The following is a 27810-nucleotide window of genomic DNA, read 5'->3' on the forward strand; positions in this document are numbered from 1 at the left end:
AATATTTTTAAAAAATATTAGATTTTTTAAATAAAAATATTTTTTATATAAATTATTAATTAAAATATATAAAACTAAATAAATTTAAATTTTATTCGAATAATAATAATTGAGTTTATAATAAATTTTAAATTAATTTAAATTCGATACAGTTGAAATATTATTAATATAAATTAAATTTAAATTTAAATAATTTAATTTTTCAGGATATTCCATCCGTTTACCTCTGCACATAACCTTATTTGTTCATTTTGTATTGAAATTGAAAGCGAGACAAAATGCCTTTTTTAAAATACTATTAAAAAACAGTTTTAAAAAATTGCTTTATTGATTTTATTTTAGTATTTTTATGATTAAATTATATAAAAATGATTAATAAATTTCTAGTATTTTCTGATTAATATATTCAATAAAACATTTTTTTTTTCAACAAATAACTATAATTAATAAATTTTTCTATACCCTTGCCCTTTTCCCTTTTACTCTTTCTCATCTTTTTCTTTTCTTTTACCTTCAAATTGCAATCCATCTTACCCTCCTTTTTCTGGCCCGGTGTTAATAATAGAGAACATTCCTTAATTTCTTTCCCAATCACTATACAAAAATTTAAACCTTTCATAGGAAACAATACATTTTATAAGAAAATAATTTAAATAAATATTTATAAAATTATGCAAAATTTTAATTTATTTTCAAATAAAATTTTTTAAATTATAAATAATTAAATTCTTTTATTTTAAACAAAGGGAATTATTTAAAAAAAACAATAAAATTAAAGTTTTGCAAAATTTTTATTTCCCAACAAAGGGATTATGATTTAAATTATATTTCATTTCATAATCATTAAAATCACATTAAAACATTTAAAACAAAAATTTCCCCCTCCCCTCTGATTCATTTTAAATGTTACTCCAAATTCAGAAAAGCTTACTTTCATTACAAGGTCTAAAAATGGAATCACACTGCTCAAGCACAACCATTTAAATGCTCTTTTTCACTGCACATGTAACCATAAGAATTTTTTTAGTATAATTAATAGGATTATATGCCCATTTCTCAGTGAAAATTCCTGGAACAAAAGAAAGTGAAGTGCCAATTTTAGGCCAAAGCAGAAGACACACACAGCATCTCTCTCCCACTGGCACAGTTAATAAGCTGAAGCTCTCAAAAATGAAATGTCAACATTTCATTTTCGATTATGCAGTCATCTGTTAGAATACAAATGGCAGCTAAAAATTCCCCTGTTTATCGGTAGACTATACAATTTCATTCCACTCTTAACATATTGTTCAGGAAACATCTTCGCATGCGATAGCTTCATAACCTCATGATCATGGATATTAGTGATGAGAAAAAACGCCTGAAGTATTAAAGGATTGTTGGAATCTTTCAGGCACCCTTTTGAGGGAGGGTTTCAAATGCAGAAACAGTGTTCTCGAACTTGATCCGATGCAGAGGGGCGCCACTTTGCTTGATCGCACAAGCTATCTTGTCTTCTAAGGGGCAGCGCGCTTTTAGCATGGAGAACACATGATTGTTCAATCTCCTTGCTTTCTTCATGGCTTCCAATAAGGCTTCCCATCCCTTCACAAAGAACATGGGAATTTAAGCAAGCAAAATATCACAGAAATAGCAGGTTAAAAAAAATTGTGTATTTTACTGCTCTTGTTTTTACACAACTAAAAATTTCTGCCATTTTAACAGACATGCCCTAATGGAATTGTGATGTAATGATATGCATTGCCCAAATACATCAATTGGCTTTTGACATTTACACAAAAAGTTAGTTGGCAACATGACCTTTTTGCTATTAACATTTGACACCTAACCTTGATAAAATTGTAACTATTTAACTCCTGAACTTCATAAAGTGTACCCTAAAAGTTAGAGCGCGTGTAATTCACATATGCAAATAGGGATTAAGTAGTTACATATTTATAAAGTTAGGTGTATTGTGAAGGAAAAAGTCAGGGTGCCAACTGATTTTGCACAAACACTACTCTAGGAATAGTGTAAATTTCTTACCTGAGTAAGATGAGGATTCCTTTGTTTTGAGAGTGATCCAGCCTCCACCTCAGCAACATTGAGTATTTGATATGAAAAGTCAAAGAGCTCAAAGTGTAGCTGTTGACCAAGCAAATATATTATAGTGCAACCACCCCAGGCGACTGAATCACCCAGCACTTCATGATTATTAAATGATTGTTTATCAGACTCTTCCAGGTATCCCTGCAGTTAAAAGGATTAGAAACAGATTAGCAGGAAGTAAAATAAATCGAAGGCCTGTTTATTATTTACCGAAGGTAGAACCATTCAATGTAATTGCAGAATGTCCTGTATTGAACCATTAAGATTATGTATTCAGATACATCATATAGTGCCACGTTAAGTAAAAAGTAGAATTGTTCCTTACTATTTGAAGGCCACTATATATACGGTAGAAATCTTTTGAAGTTGTTATGTCAATGAACCCTGTCTTGGGAGCAACACTCCACTTGGTACAATATTTATCAAGTGCTGCACTGGTAAAAGCGAGAGCATATTCCAGCACACTTCCAGTATTCATGTTAGCCTTGTACAAAAGATCTGCAACAAAAGTGTAGAAATATAATATTTTGTTTGTTATATTTCACTATAGAGATTACAACCTATTTATACATGAGACAGTATCTAAACAGGAAGGAAAATCAAGTCTATAATTATACAATTCCTAAAATTAAGCAACTGATTCATCTATCAATATTTATTCTTATATTAATATATTTACTTCCTATAACCCATAACACTCCCCTCAAATTGGAGCATAAATGTTAATCATACCCAACTTGTTACCTATATAATCAATTTCAGCTATAAGAACAACTAATCCAAAACAATCAAAATAAACAAAGGATCAGAGGAACAAAACCCGTAAACAAAACTCGTAAACAGTACTCGTGAACAGTATCTATGAATAGTATCCGATGAGCCGTGCCCGATGAACAGTGCTCGTGAATAATACTCGATGAATAGTGCTCGATGAACAGTACCCATGAACTGTACGCGGTGAACAGTGCTCGATAAATAGAGCCCTAAGTCTCTAAATGTTACTATTTTATGGGTAACCCAAATGAACAGAGTTCTAAATCTCCAAATGTTACTCATTATGAGTAACCCAAATAAACAAAACCCTAAGTCTCCAAATGTTAACCTTTTATAGGTAACCCAAAATAAACAGAGCCCAAATGAACAGAATTCTAAGTCCTCTTTCAAATGTTACCCTTTATTGGTAATCTAAATGAACAAAATTCTAAATTTTCAAATGTTACCCTTTATGAGTAACCCAAATGAACAGAACCTTAAATCTCTAAATGTTTCACTTTTCATGGGTAACCCAAATAAACAGAGCCCTAACTCTCCAAAAGTTACTGGGTGACCCAAATGAACAGAACCCTAAGTCTTCAAATATTATCCTTTATGGGTAACCCAAATGAATAGAGTCCTAATTCTCCAAAAAACTTTAAATCTTTATTGGTGAGACTTTGATACCATGTAGAAATATAATATTTTGTTTGTTATATTTCACTATAGAGATTACAACCTATTTATACATGAGACGGTATCTAATCAGGAAGGAAAATTAAGGAACTGATTCATCTATTTACTTCTTATATTAACATATTTACTTCTTATAACCCATAACAAAAAGCAAGACAAGCAGGACTAAAAAAATGAATAATAAAAAAAATTGAAGCATTAAATGGAAATATGATGAAGGTAGGTAACCGAGCAATTAACCACCGTTAGAGCTCAAACATTATTTCAAAATTATATTTAGTTCCTGGAGCAAACTTGAATTGAATCTTGCATCAGGAATAAGAAATATGAATTGAATATTTGTTGTTTTATCTTTGTTATACATATGAAAAAAAAAACTTTGTTCCAATATCCATTTAGCAGACAGGCGAGTTTCCTTTATTTAGCTTTCACGGGTATGTAAAAGAGCCGTCTAAATTGAAAGTTGCCAAGTTCCTGGATAGGCAAGAACACAAGCATGAAAAAAGGGATTTGTGAATTGTTGCATGAGACTTTGCAGGTTCCCTAGATTTTCTTTGTCATAATTTTTGATCCCACAACAGCAATACTATCTTTAGAAAGTCATCTATAATTATAAGTCCAACATTACAACAATGCTATGCAATGCTCCGGGATATTGTAAGACATTTGGATCTCGTTACGGCAACTTTTTATCCCATGGATTTCCTCTATACTTATCTCTCTTACGGTCTTACCTCTATTTTACCCTCGATCCTCTCCCTTATCTCTACTTTGTTCACTCTTCCTAAATTCAACCTCATAATACCAATTTCTGATAAATTTTACTATTGATAGTACGATGTTAACTGGCAAGAGTTTAATATCCTTGATTAATTCCATCAACTAATTTAACAACAATATAAATGAATAGTAGGCACCTGCAGCTTCTGCCTGCTTTGACATGGTGAAGAAAGATGAGGGATTTGGACACCCAGGGTTAGAAACAATTGCAGCAATTGATGATTTGAAAAGATTGACAAGAGGACTGTCCCTGCCATCTTGAGAATGAAGTATCTGCCCATCCACACCGGGAACCAAGCCCAGCCAAGGGGCTATTTGCATGAAATTCGTGGTATCAACTTCCCTCTGTCAAACATGTGAAACTGCAAATGTAAGCAGCTAGAGACTTGGATTTCCAATCATATCTCAGATCAGAGAGAGGAGCAATCATGAGGTTTTGTGCACACAAAGCTGGTATTATTACACATGAAATCAACGTCATCACTTTGTCAGTAGGCATTTCACTCTCTTAAATAAATCTACCTAACAAAAAAAAAAGGCTTGAATTATTTTAATATTCCACATTTTCCATTCTTCTCCCAATTCCCATCTTTAATTCACACAGCTAGATTATAGTCTCATTAAATGACAAAAAATTGGTAGGAGATAGATGCAAAACCCCTCTAATCTCCTCTGAATGAAAAGGACTTGATTTGACTAAAGGCAAGGCGCAATAAATTCACCATTAACAGAATTAACCAAGGATCTAATAAAATTACAACAACATAGGCTCATAAAAGGCATTAACCTTTTGACACCCACGCGCAATTCCTTTGACAAAATAACAGAACATATGAACCTGCTACTCATGAATAGAAAAAACTGAGTCTTTTTGCTAAGCTTCGTATAAACAATACAATTTGTAAAAATTAATTTTGAGCTGGTCAAAATCTAAATTACTCTTGTTAACTTCTGCACTTACACTTCTAAATGTTGTTTTACACCCAAAAATAATGTAAAAATGGATTCATATTGCTATCCCACATTTAAATCTGGTTGGCATAGGTAGGTTTTTGAAGTCAATCCCTCCATCAAAGTTTGATGCATAGGGTAGACCTGTCAGCTGGCTGGTTCTGGTTCACCGATGGGCTGAACTTGAAGTGGCCCATATAAACCCCAAGAATCAAGTTTAATCTAGTTCAGATTCAGTCCAGTTCTAATCAAATCTAATGGTCCAAAATTCTTTTATTTTTTCAATGAAAATTTTCGGTTTGGCCAGAAACTGAACTGACCGCTTCCTCTCCAGTTCAGTCATGCTTCAAGTCAACCAAGGGTTTGACTGATTTCAGTCCAGTTCTGAGTTGGAACCAGCCCATAGCCAGATCTAGCATAGGGTTCCATATTTCAATAGGAAATACCAGGTTCTGACAAATTACATAACACCATTTGCATTGTCCACTGTCCAGTGCAGAAAATATAAGTTAAATTAACAATATCACATAAAAGGCTCAAGTAAAGAGAGGACATGTGCAACTCTCAGCATCAAATGGCAATGCTATAAAAATGAGAATATAACATCACAAAGTCCGAGTTGGATGTATGCTTAGCTTATACATCTTACCTGTTGAAGCTGTAGTGATTAAATGAAAAATACAGGATACTAACCAATACATTGTCAAGAAGCCCCATCCAATATAAAACACTTCCAATTTCCTTTATCCCTCTACGAACCTCTGCTTTGAGCTCTGTTTTCGTCCCCCAGTTGAGATTTTCTTTAATGAGCCTCATACAACCTGAGTAGGGAGAATTAAATATATGAACAAGGTGGATGTTTTGAACAGAGTACAGAGCCCTGCTGGGGAAAATGCTGTTCTGACAACCTTTATACTGTTCATGACAACTGTTCAGATACTAACAGTTGAATCCCGATTCAACATTGGTTTGGAATAGGGGCAATGTGCCCTTATAAGGTATAAGGGTCTTAACCACTCCTTTCCTGGAGATAACTTTTGAGGTGAGTTAAGTCTGACCCAAATTTAACTAACAATCAGGTGTTTTGACCAATTCAGCATCATTTCAGTGATGTTTCAATATCAATCTAAGTGGGATTTGCTTAGGAAAGCTCGAGCATTGACTGTCATTGAAACAAGTGTGTATATGCCCAAAGAATCAGAGTATAATCTGCCAATGTTGTTCTTCTACAACTTATTTATCATTTCTGTTTTCTAAGTCCTCTAAATAAATATAAAGTCCATAGATATACCCATAAACTTCCATTGACCCCAAGCAAGTCAAAGCTTTTTGTGCCCTGTAAATTCTGAACTTCAATAGATATGTGCGAGTAAATTAGTGAACAAATGGATGTACACATTTTTACCCCTCCAGCAATAATGATAAGAAGGGAAAAGGAAGACACTTCCAGAATCATGATACAACTACATACCTGCAACACCACCATCAAAAGGAAGCAATCCAATAGATTTTGGCAATGCTTCTTGCAATCCCGTAATCATGGGTTCAAGTGTACTTAGCTGAAACATGCCGTAGATGAAACATTAGACTGAATCTCAATGAAATTAATCTTCTGGACAACAAATGGAAGTACTGCATAATACTTTACAGAGTGATGTAGGGAAACAAATCGCATACTGCTACTGATGCAGGGATGTCATGACCAGATAAGTCATTCAGAATGGTTAAAAATTGGACACAGACCAAAAATAAAACATAATGTTGCAAGAAATTAAAAATTCATGCTGCCCGAGGTTCAGTTGCTTCATGAACTGCAGTCAATAACAGGTTTGGGACATAAATAACCAGAATTCTTGATATGAATCAATAGAATAAAAATTAAATAATCCTCAAAAAGATGTAGCCATCTTATTGGTGAAAATCCAGAATAAAGAGATTAAACAGTTCTTGGAAAGGGATGATACAGTAAAACCAATGTGCTAGCTACTCCAAATTCATAATCCACCCACCCTCATGGCCTCATCCATTATAGAAAAAAGGGGAAATCAGATATGAGATAAAATGGATGGTGTATCCTCCAAAGAGGATTGAAAATCAATTATCCTGGAAACTATGTTTCTAATCAAGAATGAAAATAAGCTAAATTTTGGAAAGCATGGCATACCTTATTTGATATATGATCTAGTAGAGCTCGGATAAGCCAAGGCAATGATCTGGATCCCAAAAGTCTAACAACAGAAAACATGTGGGGAATTCCAAAGAACCCACTGTGCAAGCGAGCAAAACTCTGATGTGCAGAGTTCAACTCCTACCATGACAACCAATAAGTGATTGAAGTTCAAAATATGAGGGGAATAAGAGCATCATATTGATAAGTTCCAATCAAAATAGGGTGACCAGCTCCTCACCTGAGTACCGCAATAGAAATTAGGCTTGGCATGGGGTACTGATGGTTTTTGAACAGGAACAAGGGGAACTCTTGATGATCGGACAAAACGTTGAGTAGTATTACAAAGAACAAAGTTTGGCAGGAAATCATTTTGCATCTCTGACCAAATCTAATGGGCATAAGAAAAAAAAAAACTCAAATAAATTCTCAAATTCTGATCTTTTTAAACTGTACCACCATCTCAGTGTATTATAATACAAGAGTCTAAAGAGGCTTGTATGGTTACGTATCTAGATTCTAGAACCATTTGTGTCAGGGAATCAATACATTATTATCTGCAGTGTCTAATCAAATTCAGGAAGAGGAAAGTAATGAGGTGACAAAAAGTACTTTTTCTTATAATATATGCCACAACATGGAAATTTTAAGAGGCGTATCATAAAAATCCAAATATAGTGCATGAATACTATAGTTGCAAATTCATGAAAGAAGAAAATACTGCACAAGTAACTATTAATCCACACAACCCTAGAGATGCCCAAGATAATCAAAAGCAAGAAGAATATTTTCCACACCTGAGAAGCAAGCCGACTAGAAAATGAGACAATTGATAGGTTCTCTTGCATCTCATTCAACATGAGACCAAATGAGTCTATTGAAATATCTTTAGAAAGCAGTTCATGGGTATGCTTTAAGATATCCAGTAGTTTGTCCAATTCCTGCAAAAAAAGAAAAAAAGAAAAATCTCTTTCAGTTATGAATTTATAGATGGCAAATTTAAATATAGTTGTCATCTAAGCTAATTGTGAAAGATAGTCAATGGGAAGGTCCATACATTGCATGCATTTAATCATATGGGATCATTTAGCCAATTCTCACATGCAGCTGAACTATAACATACTTGGAAACAAAAACAACAAATGAGCACAGCTAACAAATGAGCACAGCTAATCGGGAAAATGGATCACGCAATGACATGCTCAAATACCATGTCCAAGTTCCAAACAAAAAACTCAGATTGTAGGCAAAGAGATCCAAAATTAAATAGCACCTAATATGAGATTACTTAACAGTTGTTTTACTCAGAAGAACAAAGAATTGATTTAGTTACCACTATTGCACATAGATCCTGTGACTCGAAACGATCATATAGAAACTCAATATTATCTCTGAAAACTTTGTTCATCCGCTCAGCAATCAAGCTTCTTAGATCAATGGTCCTCCCCAGCAACTGTACATCATAAAGATCCCAAAGAAGTGAGCAAGTATGAGACTGTTTAATTGTAACCCAAAAATAAAAGGATCTACCAAAGAACAGACATTGTAACGGTCAATATTACAAGATGATGCATTGTTCAATTCAATTCTTATGTTAAGAATGTGTGTGCATGTTGATAACTAAAAGTACAACTAAATCAATAATGACAATGAAGGAATGCCACCCATGGCACAAGGAGTAAACAGTTTTATCCCCTTCACAAAGCCTATTAATAAAAGTAATAATCACTGCACAAAAATATCTAGTTATTGAAAAATGAAAAGTACGGTCTTATTTCTGTTTACAAATGTCCAATGGGGTTTAAGTGACCCAAATAAGCAATGAGAATAAATCATCCACAGCAGTTCTCTGGAAGTTCTCAAATTCTCCTACGGAATGAACTTTACTTTTCATCAATGTTCAATCCTAACAAAACCTCAAGGTTAAGAAAAATACATCAGAAATTTGAAAAAAAAAATTACTCAGCCCAAGCATGGTAAAAAGTAGCGTCATAAGCAAACAAGTGATAAGGACACTGATCCCAGCCCTATTTTAAGTTACCCAGTTTGAACCTCTTCACCATATTGTCCTCAGTTGCTCTCATTTTTTAAAGGACTTTAATGACCAAATTAGGAAAAAAAAAAAAAGATGATCTTTTTATCAAAGACAATTGACAAAGGATACATGTCAAAGGTAGTAGAAAAAATACTAACAAAAAATTTGCATTTCAAATTTCAGGTCATTGTTAGCTGCAAAGTGGGTATAAGGTCATGGACTCATGGTGCTTTGAAACTTGCAAGACATTTTAGATAAACAAAAACAAACCAGCAAGGAACATAGAAAAGAAACACTAATACCAACTGTTATAGTAAGTCAATTATGTAATAATCATTAGCATAATTATAGGGATACTTTCCTAAGTTAGAATACATGATTATAGGATATCTTATCTATTAATATTGTATGATTCTCAAAGGAAAATACACAGAAAATTCAGAGTTTATTACCTTTACTCTTGTCATCTTAAATAAAGCAGTGAACCTCATAGGTTGGACAGAATATTTTTCACCATTGTCCAAGGCAAAAAGGAATGATGGATCGAGCAATTCACTATAGAATTTAGCAAGCAACAGATTTTTCTTTAGATTTTAAAAAATAGTAAATACAGTAGCTGATATTTTCAAAAATAGTTAGTACAGTAGCAGACGTAGGGCATACCTCGCTGCCCAGCTCTTGTAATATGTTAAAATAGTCTCAGAGAGTTTTGTAACAACTAGATCAAAACAGTGGTCCACCTACAAAAAGGAGAATGTACATTTGCAACAATTAAGTTATTACAAATGGAAAGCATTCCATTTAACTCTTTGACCAAAATCAGCGTAGGGATGTGTGAATGCTAAAACTTATGTTATGCATGCATGTCTTTGTCTCTTCAAGCACATGAATGGGAGATGATTTTATGCCTCGGCCGTTTCATGCAAAAAAAATAAAAATAAAAATAAAATAAAATAAAAAATCTCAGCTAATGAAACAAGCATCATATAATGCAAATATATATATATATATTCCATATGATCCCAAACTATTACAGAATTAATATGGGAAACAGAATTCATGCAGCCAGCCCTATGATATAAGGATTTAGGCTTGGTTGAATACAGTAAGCTCCAGAAAAAAGGTAATTTTCTTGTCCAAAATGCAAAAGGACAACAGCTGCAATGAGAATTCAAATTTAATTTGATGGGCACAAAGATCTAGCTTGAAGGTCAAATTGATTAAAAAAAAGTTGAGAATATACTGTTTTCATGTGCATAAAAGTGTACATAAATTTCTATCTACATATTCAATTCTGAGCCATTCTTTACAAGTTTCCAACAGAGTGTTGAAGTGAGGTTCCCTTCTTTCAAGGACTGCTCAATGGTTGTACAGTATAATGCACAGCTTAACTGATCAACTAAAGTCGAAGAACTTAACAGCTTGAATAAGAGGAAGAATTCAAAAGAAATTTGACTTGAAACAGGCAATCCAATAGGGAGTACCAGTTATCAAAAATGTAAAAGTAAACTATAGACATCCCAAAAATAGATTCAGAAAATTAGATGCAGAAAATTACAAATATCGTTTACCTCAGCCTCAATTTCATCATAGAGGAACCGCTGCCTCAGCATCACCAGGGCTTGCTGAGCTGAATCATTGTAGATGTCAAATGGCATCAGAATACTTTCAACAAGGCCTGCATTCTGGGACTCAAGCACATGATCCACCAACATCCAGGGAAGAGAACATTTGATGGGAAACTAAGCATAGATAATAAAAGTTCCTATAAGTCAATAAAGCAACAAGCCAAGAAAATGTGTGTACAAAACAAAATTAGAGATAGACATCAACTTCACAATCATAGAAATTAAGCTAACAAAGTTGTTGCAGTAAACTCAGACATGAAAAGCAAGTGCAAGATACAGTTGAGTAGGCAATTGCTAAAAAATACTTCTTTGAGATGAGTATTATTTTACTGCTTGTCCATTTGAAACATTTCAAAATAGGCTTTTCTCTTCGACATTATCTCACCAACATTCTGGCTGCAAAAGTCCATAAGGTATTCTCTATGCTAAACTTGAGAATGACATAGTCAGTATCTTTGAGCCATAATAAGTGATAGCAGCTAGAGGATTCACCAGCAAACCTGCTAACTATTTACGCTCCCAGAGAACATAACAGTTACACAAACACCTTTCCTTTATCTAGAAACCTTGTTCAGATCTAATACAGCCTTGTGTAACATTTGACTGTTTTTGCAAATACACATTAATCTATATGAGCCTAAAAAAAAGAAGCTTGTCAAAGAACAAATTGAAGGAAATGTTCTGATTTTCGAAAAGTGCACACATTCTTTCACATCAGAAACTCCATAATGCTGCAGTAGAAAACATCCACAGAACTGCAGAATCTCTCACGTCATCAGACCCTTTCCATTTAATCCAATAAAAGCTGCAAAAGAATCTAGACATACTCAATGCTCTTCATAACTGCAATATAGGTCATTCTGCATGCAGGTTTGCTTTCTGTGAGCCCCTCTCTTTCCAGATCATGTGCACAGCAGAAGTGAGAATGTCTTTTTTTTTTTTTCCACTCATTCACAATTGCAAGAAACTTCCAGTCATTACAGAATAAAACAAAAACTGATATGAAAATCTGACAGTTCCAAATTAGCACAACAGATCATATTAGGCTAGCTCTCCAAGAATTTCAAGAGCCAGAAAAGTTAAATAACTCCCAACAATACACAGTGATGATAGCACTATCTAAATTCTTTACCTGAATAACACGAGAAGACTCCAAATAAAATTCCCTAAACCATAAGAAACCAAGATCTGTCAAGGTTGCAACAGTTGCTGCAAAAAATATTAACCAAATTTAAAAAACGAGATTTACTAAAGCAAAAGTAGAAAAAAAATCTTAACCTAGTCTTTCACAATAAGAGGGCACGCTACTAGCCTTCAATGAATAATGCAACAATGATATGATACAGTGTCATCATGGAGAAGAAAACATAAAGAAGACTTCACATCAAGATTAAGAGCATATAGGCATGAAAATTACCTGAATAGTCCAATATGTGCAGGAAAAAACTAAGCTTGTAAAAGAAGGTCTCCAACTGCTTTAAATCATTCACAGGAATCTCGGACCCGCTATTTCCAAATAGTCCCCCAGGCTTCCGCAGATTTCCTCCAGATACCACTTCATATATCAGGAATTGCAAGCAGTGGCCCTTAATAATGAAAATTGACAGTTGCAATCCAGGAAGTTAAGTACACATGAATGTGTTTACTATATTGTAATGCCTTCAAAATAAATAATAACTTAGGCAATAATAAGACATTTATAGGATGACTGCATAAGATACATCCACAGACTAATGCCAAATATTAGATCTACAGTGTAAAATTGCATGTTCCACGAACAGAAAAGATTTATCATATTCAGGGGGCCAGCATATTTGGCACCAGAAATCACTGTCTAAATCATCAGTTCAACTTCAGACATGTAATCAGGACTTATTTATTCAGAAGGAAGGGACTCTCCAAAAAACCATGAAAAACACAGTAAGAGCGAAAAAGCTGGTGAAGTCAAAGACATAAAATCTTCTTTAATATGAATCTACCAAAATGGAAAATTTGGAAGGAAATGACCTTCTATTAAAGCATAAACTATAAAGTCTTGTAGTTATGTTATACCCACTTTTACCATTGCAACCCATTTTTTTAGACCTTTCTTGATTTCACAATGTCAATCTTAACTAGTGGCTGTTTCTGGTCCTCATTCACAAGCCCAAGCAAATTTTTTTATCCCTTGACTACTGTGACTCGCATCCTTTCAGGATACTTTAGTTTCTGTTATTATACTTATTACTCTCACAAAGTTGAAGTTTGAATTCATTGTTTCTCAAACTTACCAACAATAATTTCCCATAAGCATACTCTCTTTCCCAAGGATTTCTAGTCAAAACTTATCAGGCATACAGCATACACCTTATATGCATCGAGTTCAATGTATCCTAATTGATAATTCCAAGTATAATTATACCTAATCAACCATTTCTGGCTCAACTCCGTTGAAGCCTATTTAACATTGAGGCTAAGTTGCCTTACCCACTTTATCTTTCCTTCTCTGAGATTTTCTTAATACTATTAGCAAACACCATACAACCACAGGACCCTTCTTGAATGTGTTAAGGACCTCATCCACAACCAACGTACAAGCCATGTATTCGATATGATAATATCAAAAACCTATGGGTAAGCCTACTCTACCAGTAAAGCATATGTCTCAATTTATTGTTCCAACACCTGTCATTGCCTCATTCTTTGTGTCCATAATTGAGTTCACAAGAATTTATGTGCCCTACAAATACTCCTATAGGTGCTTATCATAATTATTTCACCTAATCAACCAAAAATCAGGGTTTTATTCTTCTCGCGGTAACTTCATCAACTGTCTGATCAAAGAGACTATTGCAGTTGATCTCCTTGGTATAAACCAACTGATTGCAGTAAATGTATATCTGCTGAAAAATGAGTGATGTACCTGCGCAGCTGTTGGTGCAACTGGCCTTGGAGAAAAGAAATTCCCTTTACTATCTTCACGTCCGTGAGATTGTAGCTCAGATTCAGCCTTGCTTGTATTTGCCATCCAGTCTGCTGAAAGAGTTCGCATATCTGAAAGAATCCTGAAATTCAACAAGTGGACAACGCATAAAAGCATAAGAAACTGAAGAATTTTGGGAGAATTTTGAATATTCTTGTATTTCACTCTTAATCTTTACAATTGGTTTACATGACTATTTATATACAAATAATTATATCTAAACAGGAAGTAAATAATTAAATAATAATTATAGAGATAATTAAGGATTCTAATCAAATCAAATCATATCCCTAGAATCAGTTAGGATCAGCAAATAAGTCAACACTCCCCTCTCAAGTTGGTACAAAGATGTCGCACATGCCCAACTTGCAAATTAGATTATGGTAGATCTTGTTGTTGAGCCCTTTAGTAAACACATCCGCAAGTTGCCCAATAGAAGTCACATGAACTAAACTCAAGACACCGTCTGTTAATTTTTCTTTAATGAAGTGCCGCTCAATTTCAATGTGCTTCGTCCGGTCATGTTGGATTGGATTTTGTGCTATACTTATAGCAGCTTTATTATCACAATACAAAGTTATCTTGTCTCTCTCGAGCAACCTCAACTCCTTCAATAACTTCTGCAACCATAAGAGTTCACACACACCTTGGGCCATTGCTCTGTATTCTGCTTCAGCACTTGACCGAGCAACAACACTTTGTTTTTTGCTCCTCCAAGTGACAAGGTTCCCTCCCACAACTGTGCAGTAGCCAGATGTGGATCTCTTGTCATCGAGAGATCCTGCCCAATCTGCATCTATAAAAACTTCAACTCGAAGGTGACCATGTTTGGAGTAAAGAAGCTATTTCCCTGGCGCAGACTTTAGGTATCTCAAGATGCGAAGTACAGCCTGCATATGAGTCTCGCGAGGGTCATGCATGAATTGGCTGACTAAGCTAACAGCATAGGCTATATCCGGTCGAGTGTGTGAGAGATAAATCAACCTTCCTACCAATCTCTGGTATCTTCCAATATCCACAGACTCACCAGTTCCTGCTTTCAGCTTGTGATTACTTTCAATGGAAGATTCTGCTGGTTTGCACCCCATCATACCAGTTTCTTCCAAAAGATCCAGAATGTACTTTATTTGGGAGATGAAAATTCCTTTTTCTGATCTAGCCACCTCGATACCTAGGAAATATTGCAATTTTCCTAGATCTTTGATTTCAAATTCCTGAGCCAACAACCTCTTTAGTTTAGCCATTTCCTCTTTGTCATCACCTGTCACCACTATATCATCAACATACACAATAAGAAGGGTGATCTTACCCTTGTGATGTTTAATAAACAGAGTGTGATCAACATTGCTTTGTTGGTAACCAAAGGATATCATGGCTCTGCTAAACCTGTCAAACCAAGCTCTGGGAGATTGTTTTAGCCCATACAAAGCCTTTTTTAACCTGCACACATTTCCTTGTGTCTTCTCATCAGCAAACTCAGGAGGAATTTCCATGAACACTTCTTCCTCTAAATCTCCATGGAGGAAAGCATTCTTCACATCAAACTGTTGCAAATCCTAATCCAAGTTAGCTGCGCAAGATAACAGAACTCTGATTGAGTTCATTTTTGCAACTGGGGCAAATGTCGCTTGGTAATCCACTCCATAGGTTTGGGTGAATCCTTTACCAACTAATCTGGCCTTAAATCGTTCAATTGTGCCATCAGCTTTGTGTTTCACTGTGAATACCCAATTACAGCCAACAAGTTTCTTCCCAGGTGGGAGAGTGACAAGCTCCCAGGTTTCATTTTTTGCCAATGTTTTCATCTCTTCAATCATTGCTTCCTTCCATTTAGGATTTGCAAGAGCTTTCTTCCAATCCTGTGGAATAGACACAGAGGAAATAGACAAGGCAAAGGCTCTATAGGAAGGAGACAAGGATTCATAAGAAACAAAGTTAGAAATAGGGTGTTTAGTACAAGATCTGACCCCTTTTCTTTGTGCAATAGGTTTATCTAAGTCATTTGAGCATTCAAGAGTTATGGGTAACTCACCAGAAGAAGATTCTTGACTCTGAGTAGACTGCATGATGGCTTCTTCTGCCTTGTCTGTCCTCGAATACCTTCTCAAATCTGGCTTCTCCAAACGACCAATTCTCTCTCCCTGATTGGACATCTCCCCCTGTCTACTAGAACTCAAACTCTCTAGTAGAGCCATATCATTCAGAATTACCGAATTTGGGATCACCTCTTCTTGCTCATTATTCTCCTCCTAAAGAGGTGAGTGGGCGGTATTGAAGTAGGGTTCAGTTTTTCAGAAAGTAACATCCATACTGACTAAGTATTTCCTAAAGGGAGGGTGATAACACTTATATCCCTTTTGTGTCGGAGAATACCCAACAAACACACATTTAAGTGCCTTGGGTCCAATTTCCCTGCCATCCTAGTATGGACAAAACAAACACACCCAAATACTTTTGGTGGAACAACATATGAATTCTTCCCTTGTAGAAGTGCCAAAGGACTCATAAAGTCAAGGGTCTTAAAAGGCATTCTATTTATAAGGTAAGCAGAAACAAGGATTGCATCTCCCCAATATGCTTTGGGTAGATTCATGGTGAACATAAGAGATCGAGCTACCTCCAATAGATGCCTATTTTTCCTCTCAGCAACGCCATTTTGAGCACTAGTATAAGGACAACTAGTCTGGTGTACTATCCCATTACTCTCCAAATAAGCAGAAAAGCTACTATCCATGTATTCTCTTCCATTGTCAGTTCTCAAAATTTTCACCTTAGTATCAAATTGAGTACAAACTATCTTATGAAAGGATTGAAAACAAGAAAAGACGTCACTTTTAGCTTTAATCAGATAGACCCAAGTCATTCGAGTGCAACAATCAATAAAGGTGACAAACCATCGATTACCAGATAAAGAGACGGTTTGAGTAGGTCCCCAAACATCAGAATGAATAGTTGCAAAAGGAATTTGACTTTTATTATGACTCAAAGGATAGGATAGTCTAGTGTGTTTAGCATACTCACAAGCATCACAAAATAAAGAGCCAAACTGAGTTTTAGCAAACAAATTAGGATAAAGTTTTTCTAAGACAAAAAATAATGGATGCCCTAACCGCCTGCCACAGTATTATTTCTTGATTAACATCCTTATTTTCTCCAAAACAGGCTTGAGATATTGAAGAATATGGATCACCCTCCAACATGTATAAGCCATCATGCAGCCTACCATTGCCAATTCTCTTCCCTGTGCGAAGATCCTGAATAACATAATGATCAGGAAAGAATTCAATTTTACAGTTAAGGGCATTGGTGATAGCACTGACAGATAAAAGGTTGACAGGAAAGTGGGGAACATGAAGGACAGATGATAATTTAATGTTGGACGTGCAAATAACAGAACCTGTTCCGGATATTGGAGTAAAAGAGCCATTTGACACTATCTTTGGTTAGAGAAGGAGAATAATTGAGAAACCCTTTAGAAGAGCCTGTCATATGTCTATTCGCACCAGAATCAATAATCCATGAAACATTATTAAAAGATGAAGTATTACCTGACTTTACAAAGTTAGATGTAGCACCAGAGGATGAAGAGGTGTCAATATGAGACAAGAGGCGCTTGAGACTCTGAAGTTCATTAGGGGAAAGGAACTCAGTCGTTGTTGTTTTCTTAAAGGGCTCCTCCACAGTTTCTGCTAAATTAGCTTGATTTCTGGAGGTACCTCATTTTCCTCCACGGCCTCTAGTGGAACGACCATGTAACTTCCAACAAGTCTCTTTGGTATGTCTCGGTTTCCCATAATAGTCACAGTGTAGGTGATCTTTCTCAAAAGTAGGAGGCTGTGGTGTGCTCAAACTAGTAGTCAACCCAGCCTTTTCAACTGGTGTAGTATAGAGCATAGCATGTCGACGACTTTCCTCTTGTTGAACATGGGCGTGGGTCTCTTCTAGAGAAAGAAAAGGATTTCTTCCCAACACTTGGACCCGAATTGGATCATATTCATTATTCAACCCTGCAAGAAAATCATAGACCCGCTCCTTTTCAATCATTCTCCGAAATTTGACTGCATCTCCAGTGCAGTTTGCCTGGAAGTCTTGATAGTAATCAAGTTCCTGCCATAAGCCACATAACTCAGAATAAAATTGGGAGATAGTCATTTCTCCTTGCTTAGTACCATGAATCTTATTTCGAATATCATAAATTTGGGCATCATTCCCAATCTTGGAATAAGTTAAGGACAAAGCCTTCCATATTTTTGCAGCAGTATCAATTAACAAATAGGACTTAGAGATATGAGGTTGCATAGAGTTAAGTAACCATGTCATAACAAGACAATTATCCGAGTCCCATTGAGGAAAATCTGGATCATTCTCATCCGGTTACTTTTTATTACCAGTGACATAGCCCTGCAATCCTCTAGCCTTGATAAACAACAAACAAGACCTTGACCAAGCAAGATAATTGGTTCCATCAAGTTTTATGGAACTAATTTGCAAGGAAGGATTATCAGAGTTAGGAATCGATACCCTTTTACCTTCTGCCATGGTAAAGATTTATGAACCGTGAAAAAATAGGAAGTACCCAAGATTGTATGCACAAGAGAGCCCAATCGATTCACCAAAAAAACCGGGTAACGACACGAGAAGGCCGGAAAGATGGTCGGAATCGTCGCAGGAGTGATCGAACCGGCGAAGCAGCGACAGGCGATGGGTCACGCGCCGAGAAGCGATGGGGCTCCTAGATAAGTTAGTACCAAAAAAGGTAGATCTAGGGTTTTGAAACCCTAAAGAGGAAAATTTGAATTTAGACCCAAAAATCAAGAAAAGACTCTGATACCATGAAGAATTTTGAGAGAATTTTGGGAGAATTTTGAATATTCTTGTATTTCACTCTTAATCTTTACAATTGGTTTACATGACTATTTATACATAAATAATTATATCTAAACAGGAAGCAAATAATCAAATAATAATTACAGAGATAATTAATGATTCTAATCAAATCAAATCATATCCCTAGAATCAGTTAGGATCAGCAAATAAGTCAACAGAAACTTTTAAATGAAAAACCCATTTAGTATATGCAGATTTGTCTTATTTAGCTGATTAAGAAATTTCAACATGATTGTTTCCATTACAATTGTTGAATCACACATCATAGGAAGGGGGTACTCCCCCTTATAAGAGTCTTAGTCACTACTCCCATTGAGCTAGCTTTTGGGTGAGTTAGGCCTAACCCAAATTTAACATGGTATTAAAGCTTCCCAACCTCGCATTATGTTGGGCCTCCTATAAATATGTCTAGCTCCAGTGTAATTCTGGATATGAGGGTTGTGTTAAATCCACATCGATTTGAGACAGGATAATGTGCCCCTTGTAGGGGCCATAGGCACTCCTCTGCTTGAGCTATCTTTTGGAATATGAGCTAGGTCTGGCTCAAATTTAACAACAATACTGGCAATAACATTAATAAAATATTGCTAGCACTAAATTCTGATTCTGTTTTGGTTATAATTTTTACAAGCAATGTTATTGCTGTAAATTATCTTAATAAGTCAGTAAGCAGCCTTTTGAAATTATGCAATATGAGAAATCGAGTGGATAAATTAAGTACTCATGATGAGATTTGAACAACTAACTTAGCAGAAATAGTTCACCAACCAACTTAGCAGAACCTAACATCATCGAAATAGAAGTACAGATTGACATAGTAGAGAACTCAGTAAATTGTTGGCACCCATTAACATTCGCTGCTGCTAGTGTACTGAAAATTTACCCATTCATACTAGCTGATACCATAATGAGCACCAATCTTGTAATGAATATAACATATCAATAATTTCATACTGGAAACTAGTAAACGCATAACCAGAAATTGAGATCCCATAACTACCAACAGAAATGCCCACCTTGAAAGATCCTTCTTCTTTCTGAAGGTGGTTCGCAACATGGTGGCCAAAGTGTTTTGGACAAAATCTTGAACCTCAGCATGTATTGTTTCCCACAGGGCATCAGCTACCAACGTGTCACATCTATGCATCAAGGATCCAACATTCTTGATGTAGCTAATGAGTTCAACTAGAGCCTTCCTTTCCTCAGCACTATAATTATATCTTACCACCTGCAACATAATTGAACAAGACTGTCCTGTCAACAAAAAATTGAATTGATATGGATAATCATATCATTCCATGTCATTACAAGGCAATAATCTCATGCTCACTTTAATTATAAGAAAACGTTATCCTACCAAGTTAGTTTCTAAATAAATGGAGTTTATGCTGTCGACTCTCACTGAGCAAAGCAAAGCCAAGTATTAACATATCAAATACACGTCAATCAAGCTTTTTTTGATATAAAAAAAAAACATATTTTTAAAACTAGTTTGACCAACCCAACCTAACAAAGATGATAATAATACACCTTTTCATAGTCAGAAACTGTTGCAGAAGCTCCATTTGATTCAGCAGGAATTGCATCCTTGCATGGGCGAGAAAATTTCCATGCACATTGTTCCCAAATTCGCCCAGTCCATCTGCTTAAGAGCTGGAAACCTTCAACAACCATATCATACATGTTTCCCTTGACTTCTCTGCACCAATCAACATCTGCACCATCTGTCGATTTCAACAGCAACAGCTGTATAAACAAATTTAAAAAAGTGAGAAATGAAAAAAACATCAGACTCTTGTAAAAACAAAGGAGAACTGTTATTAGCCATCAATGTATATAGAAAAGTAAAAGACTGGGTTGAGGACGCCATGTACTTGATTCAAGGATGAAGCAAAGCGAATGGCAAAATCGTCATGCTCAGCACGAATAGCTCCTATGTGATTGATGATCAGATAATGTCTCTGATAGGTTAACTATGTTAAGGCTCATCAATGACACTACAAATAAAGATCTAGCAAACAATCTCCAGAGCATCTAACAAAAAAATTAGTTTCAACAGCACAATGGATCCAACAGGAGCATATGTGAGTAGAGCATGCAATACTTAATGAATAAAAGAATTCTTCTCACTATTCGAACAACAAGAAACAGTATGGACATTCACCAGCTTCTTCCAATGATTGATCACAAGCCTCGCACATATAAGAAGCAGTTATAGCAACGAGATTCATATTCCAAATTTCAAAATATTTGCAAACTGTAATCATGAAGACACTAGTCTTTCTCTTATTCTTCTTTCTTTATACGTAGAGGATTATATTTCAACAGGATAACGTCAGGGGGCAAAAGAGCCAATATAAATTAGGATTTTATTACCCCAAAATATGGATCCAAGTAAGTTTGTTATTTGATTCAGTATAAAAATTGCATGTAAGTAAATACTTTCTTTAAAAAAGAATAAATCATAAAAGTAATGTTTAGCAATGAAATGACATCAAATGCAACGTATACAGTAATCAAGGCATAAAACGTAAGCCTAATACCATGATGAATGGACTTGGGTGAAATTCAGGTCAAGCCTCTTTGGGTTCATAAAGCACAATTTGAAACCATTTCTTTCAGATAGGTGACCCGATATTCAATTATGTTGCAGCTTTAAATTTTTTATTAGCAATTAAAACTCCATCCATTTTGCAGAATTTTAAAGATGATAATCCATAATTTTTCTTATCCTCCCTATTGAATCCCACATTGGTTGTGGAAAAGGGTAATGTGCCCCTTATATAGGCCATAGGCACTCCTCCCCTTGACCTAGCTTTTGGGGTGAGTTAGGTCTGGCCCAAATTTAACATGGTATCATAGCCTTCCCATCCGATATTGGGCCTCCTATAAATATGTCATGCACCAGTAAAATTCTGGGCATGAGGGGTGTGTTGAATCCCACATCGATTGTGGAAAGAGGTAATGTCCCCTTATATGGGCCATAGACACTCCTCCCTCTTGAGCTAGCTTTTGGGGTGAGTTAGGCCTGACCCAAATTTAACACTCCCAACCATAGCTCCAATTACTTAAATAATTACGCAAGCAATTACCATCCTAACCTGAATGTTTAATGATATTTGTCAAAGCATAGTGAGATTATTTTCTCAATCAACTGAAACATAATACATGATAAAATAAAAAGATGCTAAGGATATTCTTGAGCTTCTCGAGGTGGGAATTCATGAGGCGCTGGAAGGGTGAGAAGACGAGTCTGTGAAGAAAACTTCTGAAAGTACATTGCCAATTCTTTTAAAATTGCAGCAGGAGAAAGATGAAGATCTGGGAATGCTGGAATAACTGGATCGTTCTGCCACAAACGAAAAACAAATTAGAAAAACCTCGATGAAATATTTTTAGGTTTCAACAACAGGAAGACAAACTATTTTGCAACTCCAAAACCAATATAACGTTTTAGAAAAACGTGTGCAAGAAGACATAACCAAATACCTTAAAAATATTAATTAGCCTATTGATTTTCACCCTCTTGTACAATGACTCGCTGTCTTTCTCTGATGATGTTGCTAGGACAACAAGAACAGGTAAAACACGCAGAAGAATGTGTCTCTCTGGAAATAGAAGTGCAAAATCTAACTCCAGTGACTCCACAGCAAATACTATGAGAACCTGAAGAATGTCTTCTACACTATTTTTTGTCAAGGACCTCAAAATGAATCAAGTAACATGCAATTATGCATCTTTCTAAAAGCTAAAGCCACTACATAAAAACAACATAAAGTTTTAAAATGTAAAAATGACAATAAGAAGAAGAATAAGTAAACCAGAGACAACATCAAGTTTAAATGTCAAATAAAGCAAATCATCTTCACTGATGTCACACCAAAATGCCTGTAATACTTAATGTGGATACTTGTTCACACGAAACATCTCGACATGCAAGTTCAACAAGATAGCCCACCTTGTGCTCAAGAAAATCTGCAGCAGTAAGTATAAGATAGTTAGATTGAATAGACAATATAATGGGAGACAAATTGAATTAGCACTTCAAAATAAAGAAAACAAAAATAACACTAATGAAAGCTAAAATCATCAGATATTGACCACTACTACATGTTATTGGAATGGTAAATGGACCAAACCTGTAAATCATCTAACTCCTCCCTCATTGAATCAATGTCTTGCCAGTGAACACTGACTTGTGTGAACGTCCTGATAAAAGCAGGAAGATGTGAAAAAAAAAAAAGATGCAGGGATGGTGGGTTGAGGGAGGGAAGAAGAAGGCAAGGATGAATGTTAGACTCCTTGTCAGAACAGAAAGCTGATTCTATTTATTTTGTGAAAAAATGGCAAAAAAAACTTGAGTAATTGAAAGAGGAACTGCTAAAATTCACAGCTAGTAAGAAACTTCAGACAGAAAACATAATTCCCATGAGAAAGATAAAAAAGGTAACCATATAGACAAAGAAAGGTACAGCAATAACAACTAAGTCTCAATCCCAAACTAGTTGGATTTGGCTACATCCTTTTTGCCATTCAGTTCTGTTTGATAATAGTTTCCCAAATAAAGACTCGTACAAAAGCAAAAACATGTTTGAGAGAACTAACCAGAAATAGGGTGAGCAATATTTGGTTCAAATAGCAAAAACTAACCGATCGATTTAATTCTGAAATTTGGTTAGGTTTTTCAAAAATTCAGTTCGGTTTCATTTTGGTTTTTTAGGTTTATTTGGATCAGTTTTTACAGTATAAAAACTATGATAACCAAACTGAAGTAATATTTTAAAACACTTTTAAGTTTTGGTCCTTTCCGTCATTCAATTATAAACCTAGAGACCCAGAACAAAAAGTGCTTCTCTTCCTGAGACCTCTCTACGGTCCCTCTCACTCTCTCCCTGCCTCTCAATGTCCATAGTACCAAATGATTTTATCCTCCAGTTCTTGTCCCGGCTTCTCTCTTACAGTGATTGTTTCCTCAGAATTATCTGCACTCCACTTCTCCTTCATGCCTCGCAAGGCTATTAGCCACACCACTGCCATGTCCCTTCTCAATTCTCGCCTCATGCATGAAATAGCCTCACATTGTGCTTCTTGTCTTTCCCAGTAACCCCAGCTGCTGCAAAATTAAAGCTTGGTGCTAGTTGGGTAATGGTCATTAATTCATTGTGTTTATTGGGTTTTTTGTCTGCAATTTATTGGGTTCCTCCTAATAATAGGGACAAATATAAACTTGGAAAAACAAACTAAAATACTAATGCCCTCAACCAAGTTGGTTCAACTAAAACAAGCAAATCATTTTCGTACCTCTTATACCAAGAGAAGTCATTAGGTATGCTTGCTTTAGCATTTTTAAGATGATCGAGTTGCACTAGAACATCAAGTAACTTCAACATAGACCTGAAGTAGAGAATATATTAATAAAAGAAGCATCATTTCAAGCATTAATAAATATCTCCTAATGTTGCAAATTAATGTATTCAGCCCTTGAAAATAAGGTAATAATAAGAAAATAGATGCACTTAAAAAGGAGAAAAGTTGCAAATTAATAAGCAATTAAGGAGGAGCAAAAATTGCCACATACCAAAGATGAGTTATTGTAGGGCCATTAATACGACGTTCAGGCCTAGAAAAACGCTGCATATCAGCTGCTAGCTGCATCAGCAAATTAAAAGTTACGAGGATGCAAAACATCATTTATGAGCCATAATGCAGACCTGTAATAATTCTTAAAACAATGAAGAAATGGTAAAAGATCAAAGATCATATACTTTAGATGCAGCTGATGCTTGCCATTGCTGAATTTCACGCAAACGACTCATCTCCAAGTCCAAAACTTGATATGTTTCCAGATACAAGTCAGCCTGACTGTGCTTCATAGAATCAGGAAGCTGCCACATCAAATACGGTCTCAGATTTATTCTTATAAGCAAGGAAGTGAACTGAAAATTTATGTTATTTACTAGACTTTTTATACATATACATTTGCAGTGCGATTAATTCATAATAAATATAGCATATATTTATTCTGTGTCTTCTTTTCAAAAGTATCATATTTCTATATTGTATCACACTGTACGATATTATATGTTTCCATTCCTATACTATTTAGTTCACCCTCTCCTCCCACCACCACCACACAACACCCCCCCCCCCCAACAAAGGAAAAAGGGGGGGGGGAGGGGGGATATCAGTTTGTGTCCACTCCTGGAATGAACTTTTCGGCCTTAATGTATCAGTTTAAAACTTTAAGTTCATTTAAATTCTAATACTTGCACACAATAAAGAAACAGATTTAAGAGACATACTTCAAGTACAGTAAGTAGCCAGATAAATTCAACTAGGTTTGAGAAATGGACTTCACCAGAAAGATTAACCCCTACAATTCATGATCATAATTGGCACCTCTAACCTTTAAAAAATTTGTGAATATATATCTTATCCAATTTTTTGCTTAAGGAAATCACTTTTCTTTGTGCTCTCTTTTGAAGAATGTGACAAACAAAGGCGAAAGAACATGCAACTTATGCACAAAATTACACAAAAAAGGCCATCTTAGCCCAACAAAAAATGGTAGAAAGTAAAATACTCAAAACAACATGAAGGGTTTTCAGCATCATTTCAACAGATGGACAAAATCTCTGTGGTTATGTTATTTAAGTTGAAAGCAAAACACACCTGAGGAAGTGCTTTGACACAACTACGATATGTATAAAGCACTGATGCCATCCCCTTCCCTTCTTGGATAAGTGTATTCTGCACATATTGCAGATTTTACCATAAAAAACCACCAAAGCAGTGATAACATCATGCCAAATAGTCAATTTATCTAACAGAATGGGGGGGGGGGGGGGGGGGGGGGGGGCAACTAAGTGAGTCCAGAGGAAAATGTCAAAACAAAAAAGAAAACAATGCCACATACCAGCTGATTGAGAGCTTTCGTGTCCTCAGATAGAGATAAGCGATATGCAGAAACATCACTGTATTCTACAGAAGGAAAGCAACTATTTAATAATGAGTATACAGTGAAGCCATTGCTGAATTAGGGATGGGGGAGGTGACTAGATACAGCATGGATAAACATAAGTCAAACCATCGATGCCTTTTCTCTTCTTTTGACTTTTGAGTGTTTAATATAGAAGAAAGACACTATTCACTATATTCATAAAAATAAGCTTCACTAGCATCCTCTCCAATTCTTATGTATGACAAACCCATAAAAAGCCCTGTATTACTCAATTGCCACTATCTAGCTTCTCTACATTTTGCTACTGAACAATTTAAAGATTTGAAGAGGCCAAAGACGTTCTTTTCTACCATCTCAGTAGTAGTCAACTAGATTTTAAACAAGTGAATACAGGAGAGCTCAATGGAAGCACAACCATCCATGTTACATTTCCAACCATAACCATAAAGCCTTTTCTTGTCCTCCTGCCCTATATCATCTCAATTCCTTTCTTATCAGCAACAAAGCACAAAAAATTCTACATCAGTAACATCCAGAGTCCAGACTTCAAATGTGATAATTCATGAATTTTAAACGATGCCATTTGTCCAAAAATGTTAATTAAACCTTAAAAAAAGCTAATACAAACAGGCTATGTCACTTTTTTTACCCTTAATTTATTTTTAGCAAATCTTATAATTTTACATAAATAGTATTGCAATTATACCAAAGCAGCAAAATCATTTATCATTGTCTAATCCCCGTAGCACCAATTCATTTATATTTTAATTTTGCCCAAAAGATGGGATCTAAACCATCCCCAAAAGAAAAGTTATGATTCGTAGTTCCAGTGAGCTATGAAATGCTCTTATGTAGCTCATCTCTAGCCATAATTGTAATACTAATCAGAGTTAATGTCTTGTCCTTAAAATTATAAGGTTTGGCTAAAGGTAAAAAACTGTTAAAATTCATGAATTTCTACAAAAATTGACAAAGACATACCAACTGGACTACTGGTTGTTCCTCTCTCACTTGACACCAGAACAGCGGGTCCTTGCAGCTCTGGTTGCTCATCCTACATAATTTCCAACAAAAAAGAAAAATTCATAACAATAAGCACAATGACCCTATTTCAAATCACAAAAGCAATGCCCATTGTAGCTATTTGACTAAAATTTGCAGGGGGGGAAATGTAAACAGGAAAACAATATATACATATAAGATGGATTCTTCAAAGTGAAAAGATAGGACTAGACTTGATTCTCGAAGTAAAAATTGCAAAGTTATTAAATTTCTACTAGTGAAAGAACAGAATCAATACGAAGATATTCATAATACCCAAAAAAGAAAGCCATTAAGCTCTCATTTATGGAATGATTACAATGTATAAAGAGAAGTTACCTCAAGAGAGAATGTAGAGAGAGCTGCAATGGCTTCTTCTATTGGAACTGCCATCTAGTCTTCTTCTTCTTCTTCTTCTTCTTTAGTGAGTATAGCTAGAATTCTGAGAATTATAGCCTTGAAATATGAGTCAAAAGTTAGAGAAATTGTGTAGTTTGGATGATGAACCAATTTACATTCTCAATAGAAGATAGATCGGGAAATGTAATGATTTTCAAACGGGGTTAGGTGAGTTGGACTCGGAATTTAGTGCTGGAACTGAGCCGGAACTCGCTTTCACCAGAGGGCCATGGCGAACTAAACACCTCTCATTTAGTAAATTCGACATCAAATGTTACTTTAATTACTTTATTGCCATTAACATGGCGGTGTTGTAAGCCTGAATAGAGGTGCCCCACCTAGCTGGTGGTTTCTGCTCAAGGTTCCTCTTCCATTTTAGTCTCAATTTAATTTTAATTAAGAAAAATTACATCTAGCAATTCACATTTTTTTAATTTTAAAAAATATATTAAAATATTTTTA

At 35.4% G+C, this 27810-nt stretch overlaps 1 protein-coding gene across 3 annotated transcripts; it reads right to left on the reverse strand.

Moving 5' to 3' along the window:
* Positions 1–1052: 1052 nt before the first annotated feature.
* LOC110623323 (protein PIR) lies at positions 1053–27590 on the reverse strand. 3 transcript variants are annotated; one of them, XM_043960502.1, is made up of 30 exons: positions 27289–27586; positions 26890–26962; positions 25864–25928; positions 25620–25697; positions 24713–24832; positions 24526–24596; positions 24249–24341; positions 23087–23156; positions 22858–22922; positions 22437–22632; positions 22145–22296; positions 20822–20915; positions 20478–20693; positions 19964–20175; positions 14001–14142; positions 12516–12684; positions 12231–12307; positions 11042–11212; positions 10134–10210; positions 9923–10025; positions 8769–8888; positions 8233–8376; positions 7677–7826; positions 7433–7576; positions 6740–6827; positions 5962–6089; positions 4455–4662; positions 2414–2586; positions 2026–2229; positions 1053–1584 (listed from the first exon to the last, which is right to left on the reverse strand). In XM_043960502.1, exons 1-30 carry the CDS (start codon positions 27340–27342, stop codon positions 1390–1392), a joined length of 3852 nt encoding a protein of 1283 aa, XP_043816437.1. In that variant the 5' UTR covers positions 27343–27586; the 3' UTR covers positions 1053–1389. The 3 variants fall into 3 exon arrangements, 2 of the variants coding, with proteins under 2 accessions (XP_043816437.1, XP_043816438.1); XM_043960503.1 differs by lacking the exon at positions 7433–7576 and having other exon boundaries at positions 27289–27587; XR_006352162.1 differs by lacking the exons at positions 1053–1584; positions 2026–2229; positions 2414–2586 and adding an exon at positions 5589–5754 and having other exon boundaries at positions 4524–4662; positions 27289–27590.
* Positions 27591–27810: the final 220 nt, after the last annotated feature.

The sequence above is a fragment of the Manihot esculenta genome, chromosome 9, assembly GCF_001659605.2.
Source record: "Manihot esculenta cultivar AM560-2 chromosome 9, M.esculenta_v8, whole genome shotgun sequence".
Taxonomy (NCBI): domain Eukaryota; kingdom Viridiplantae; phylum Streptophyta; class Magnoliopsida; order Malpighiales; family Euphorbiaceae; genus Manihot; species Manihot esculenta.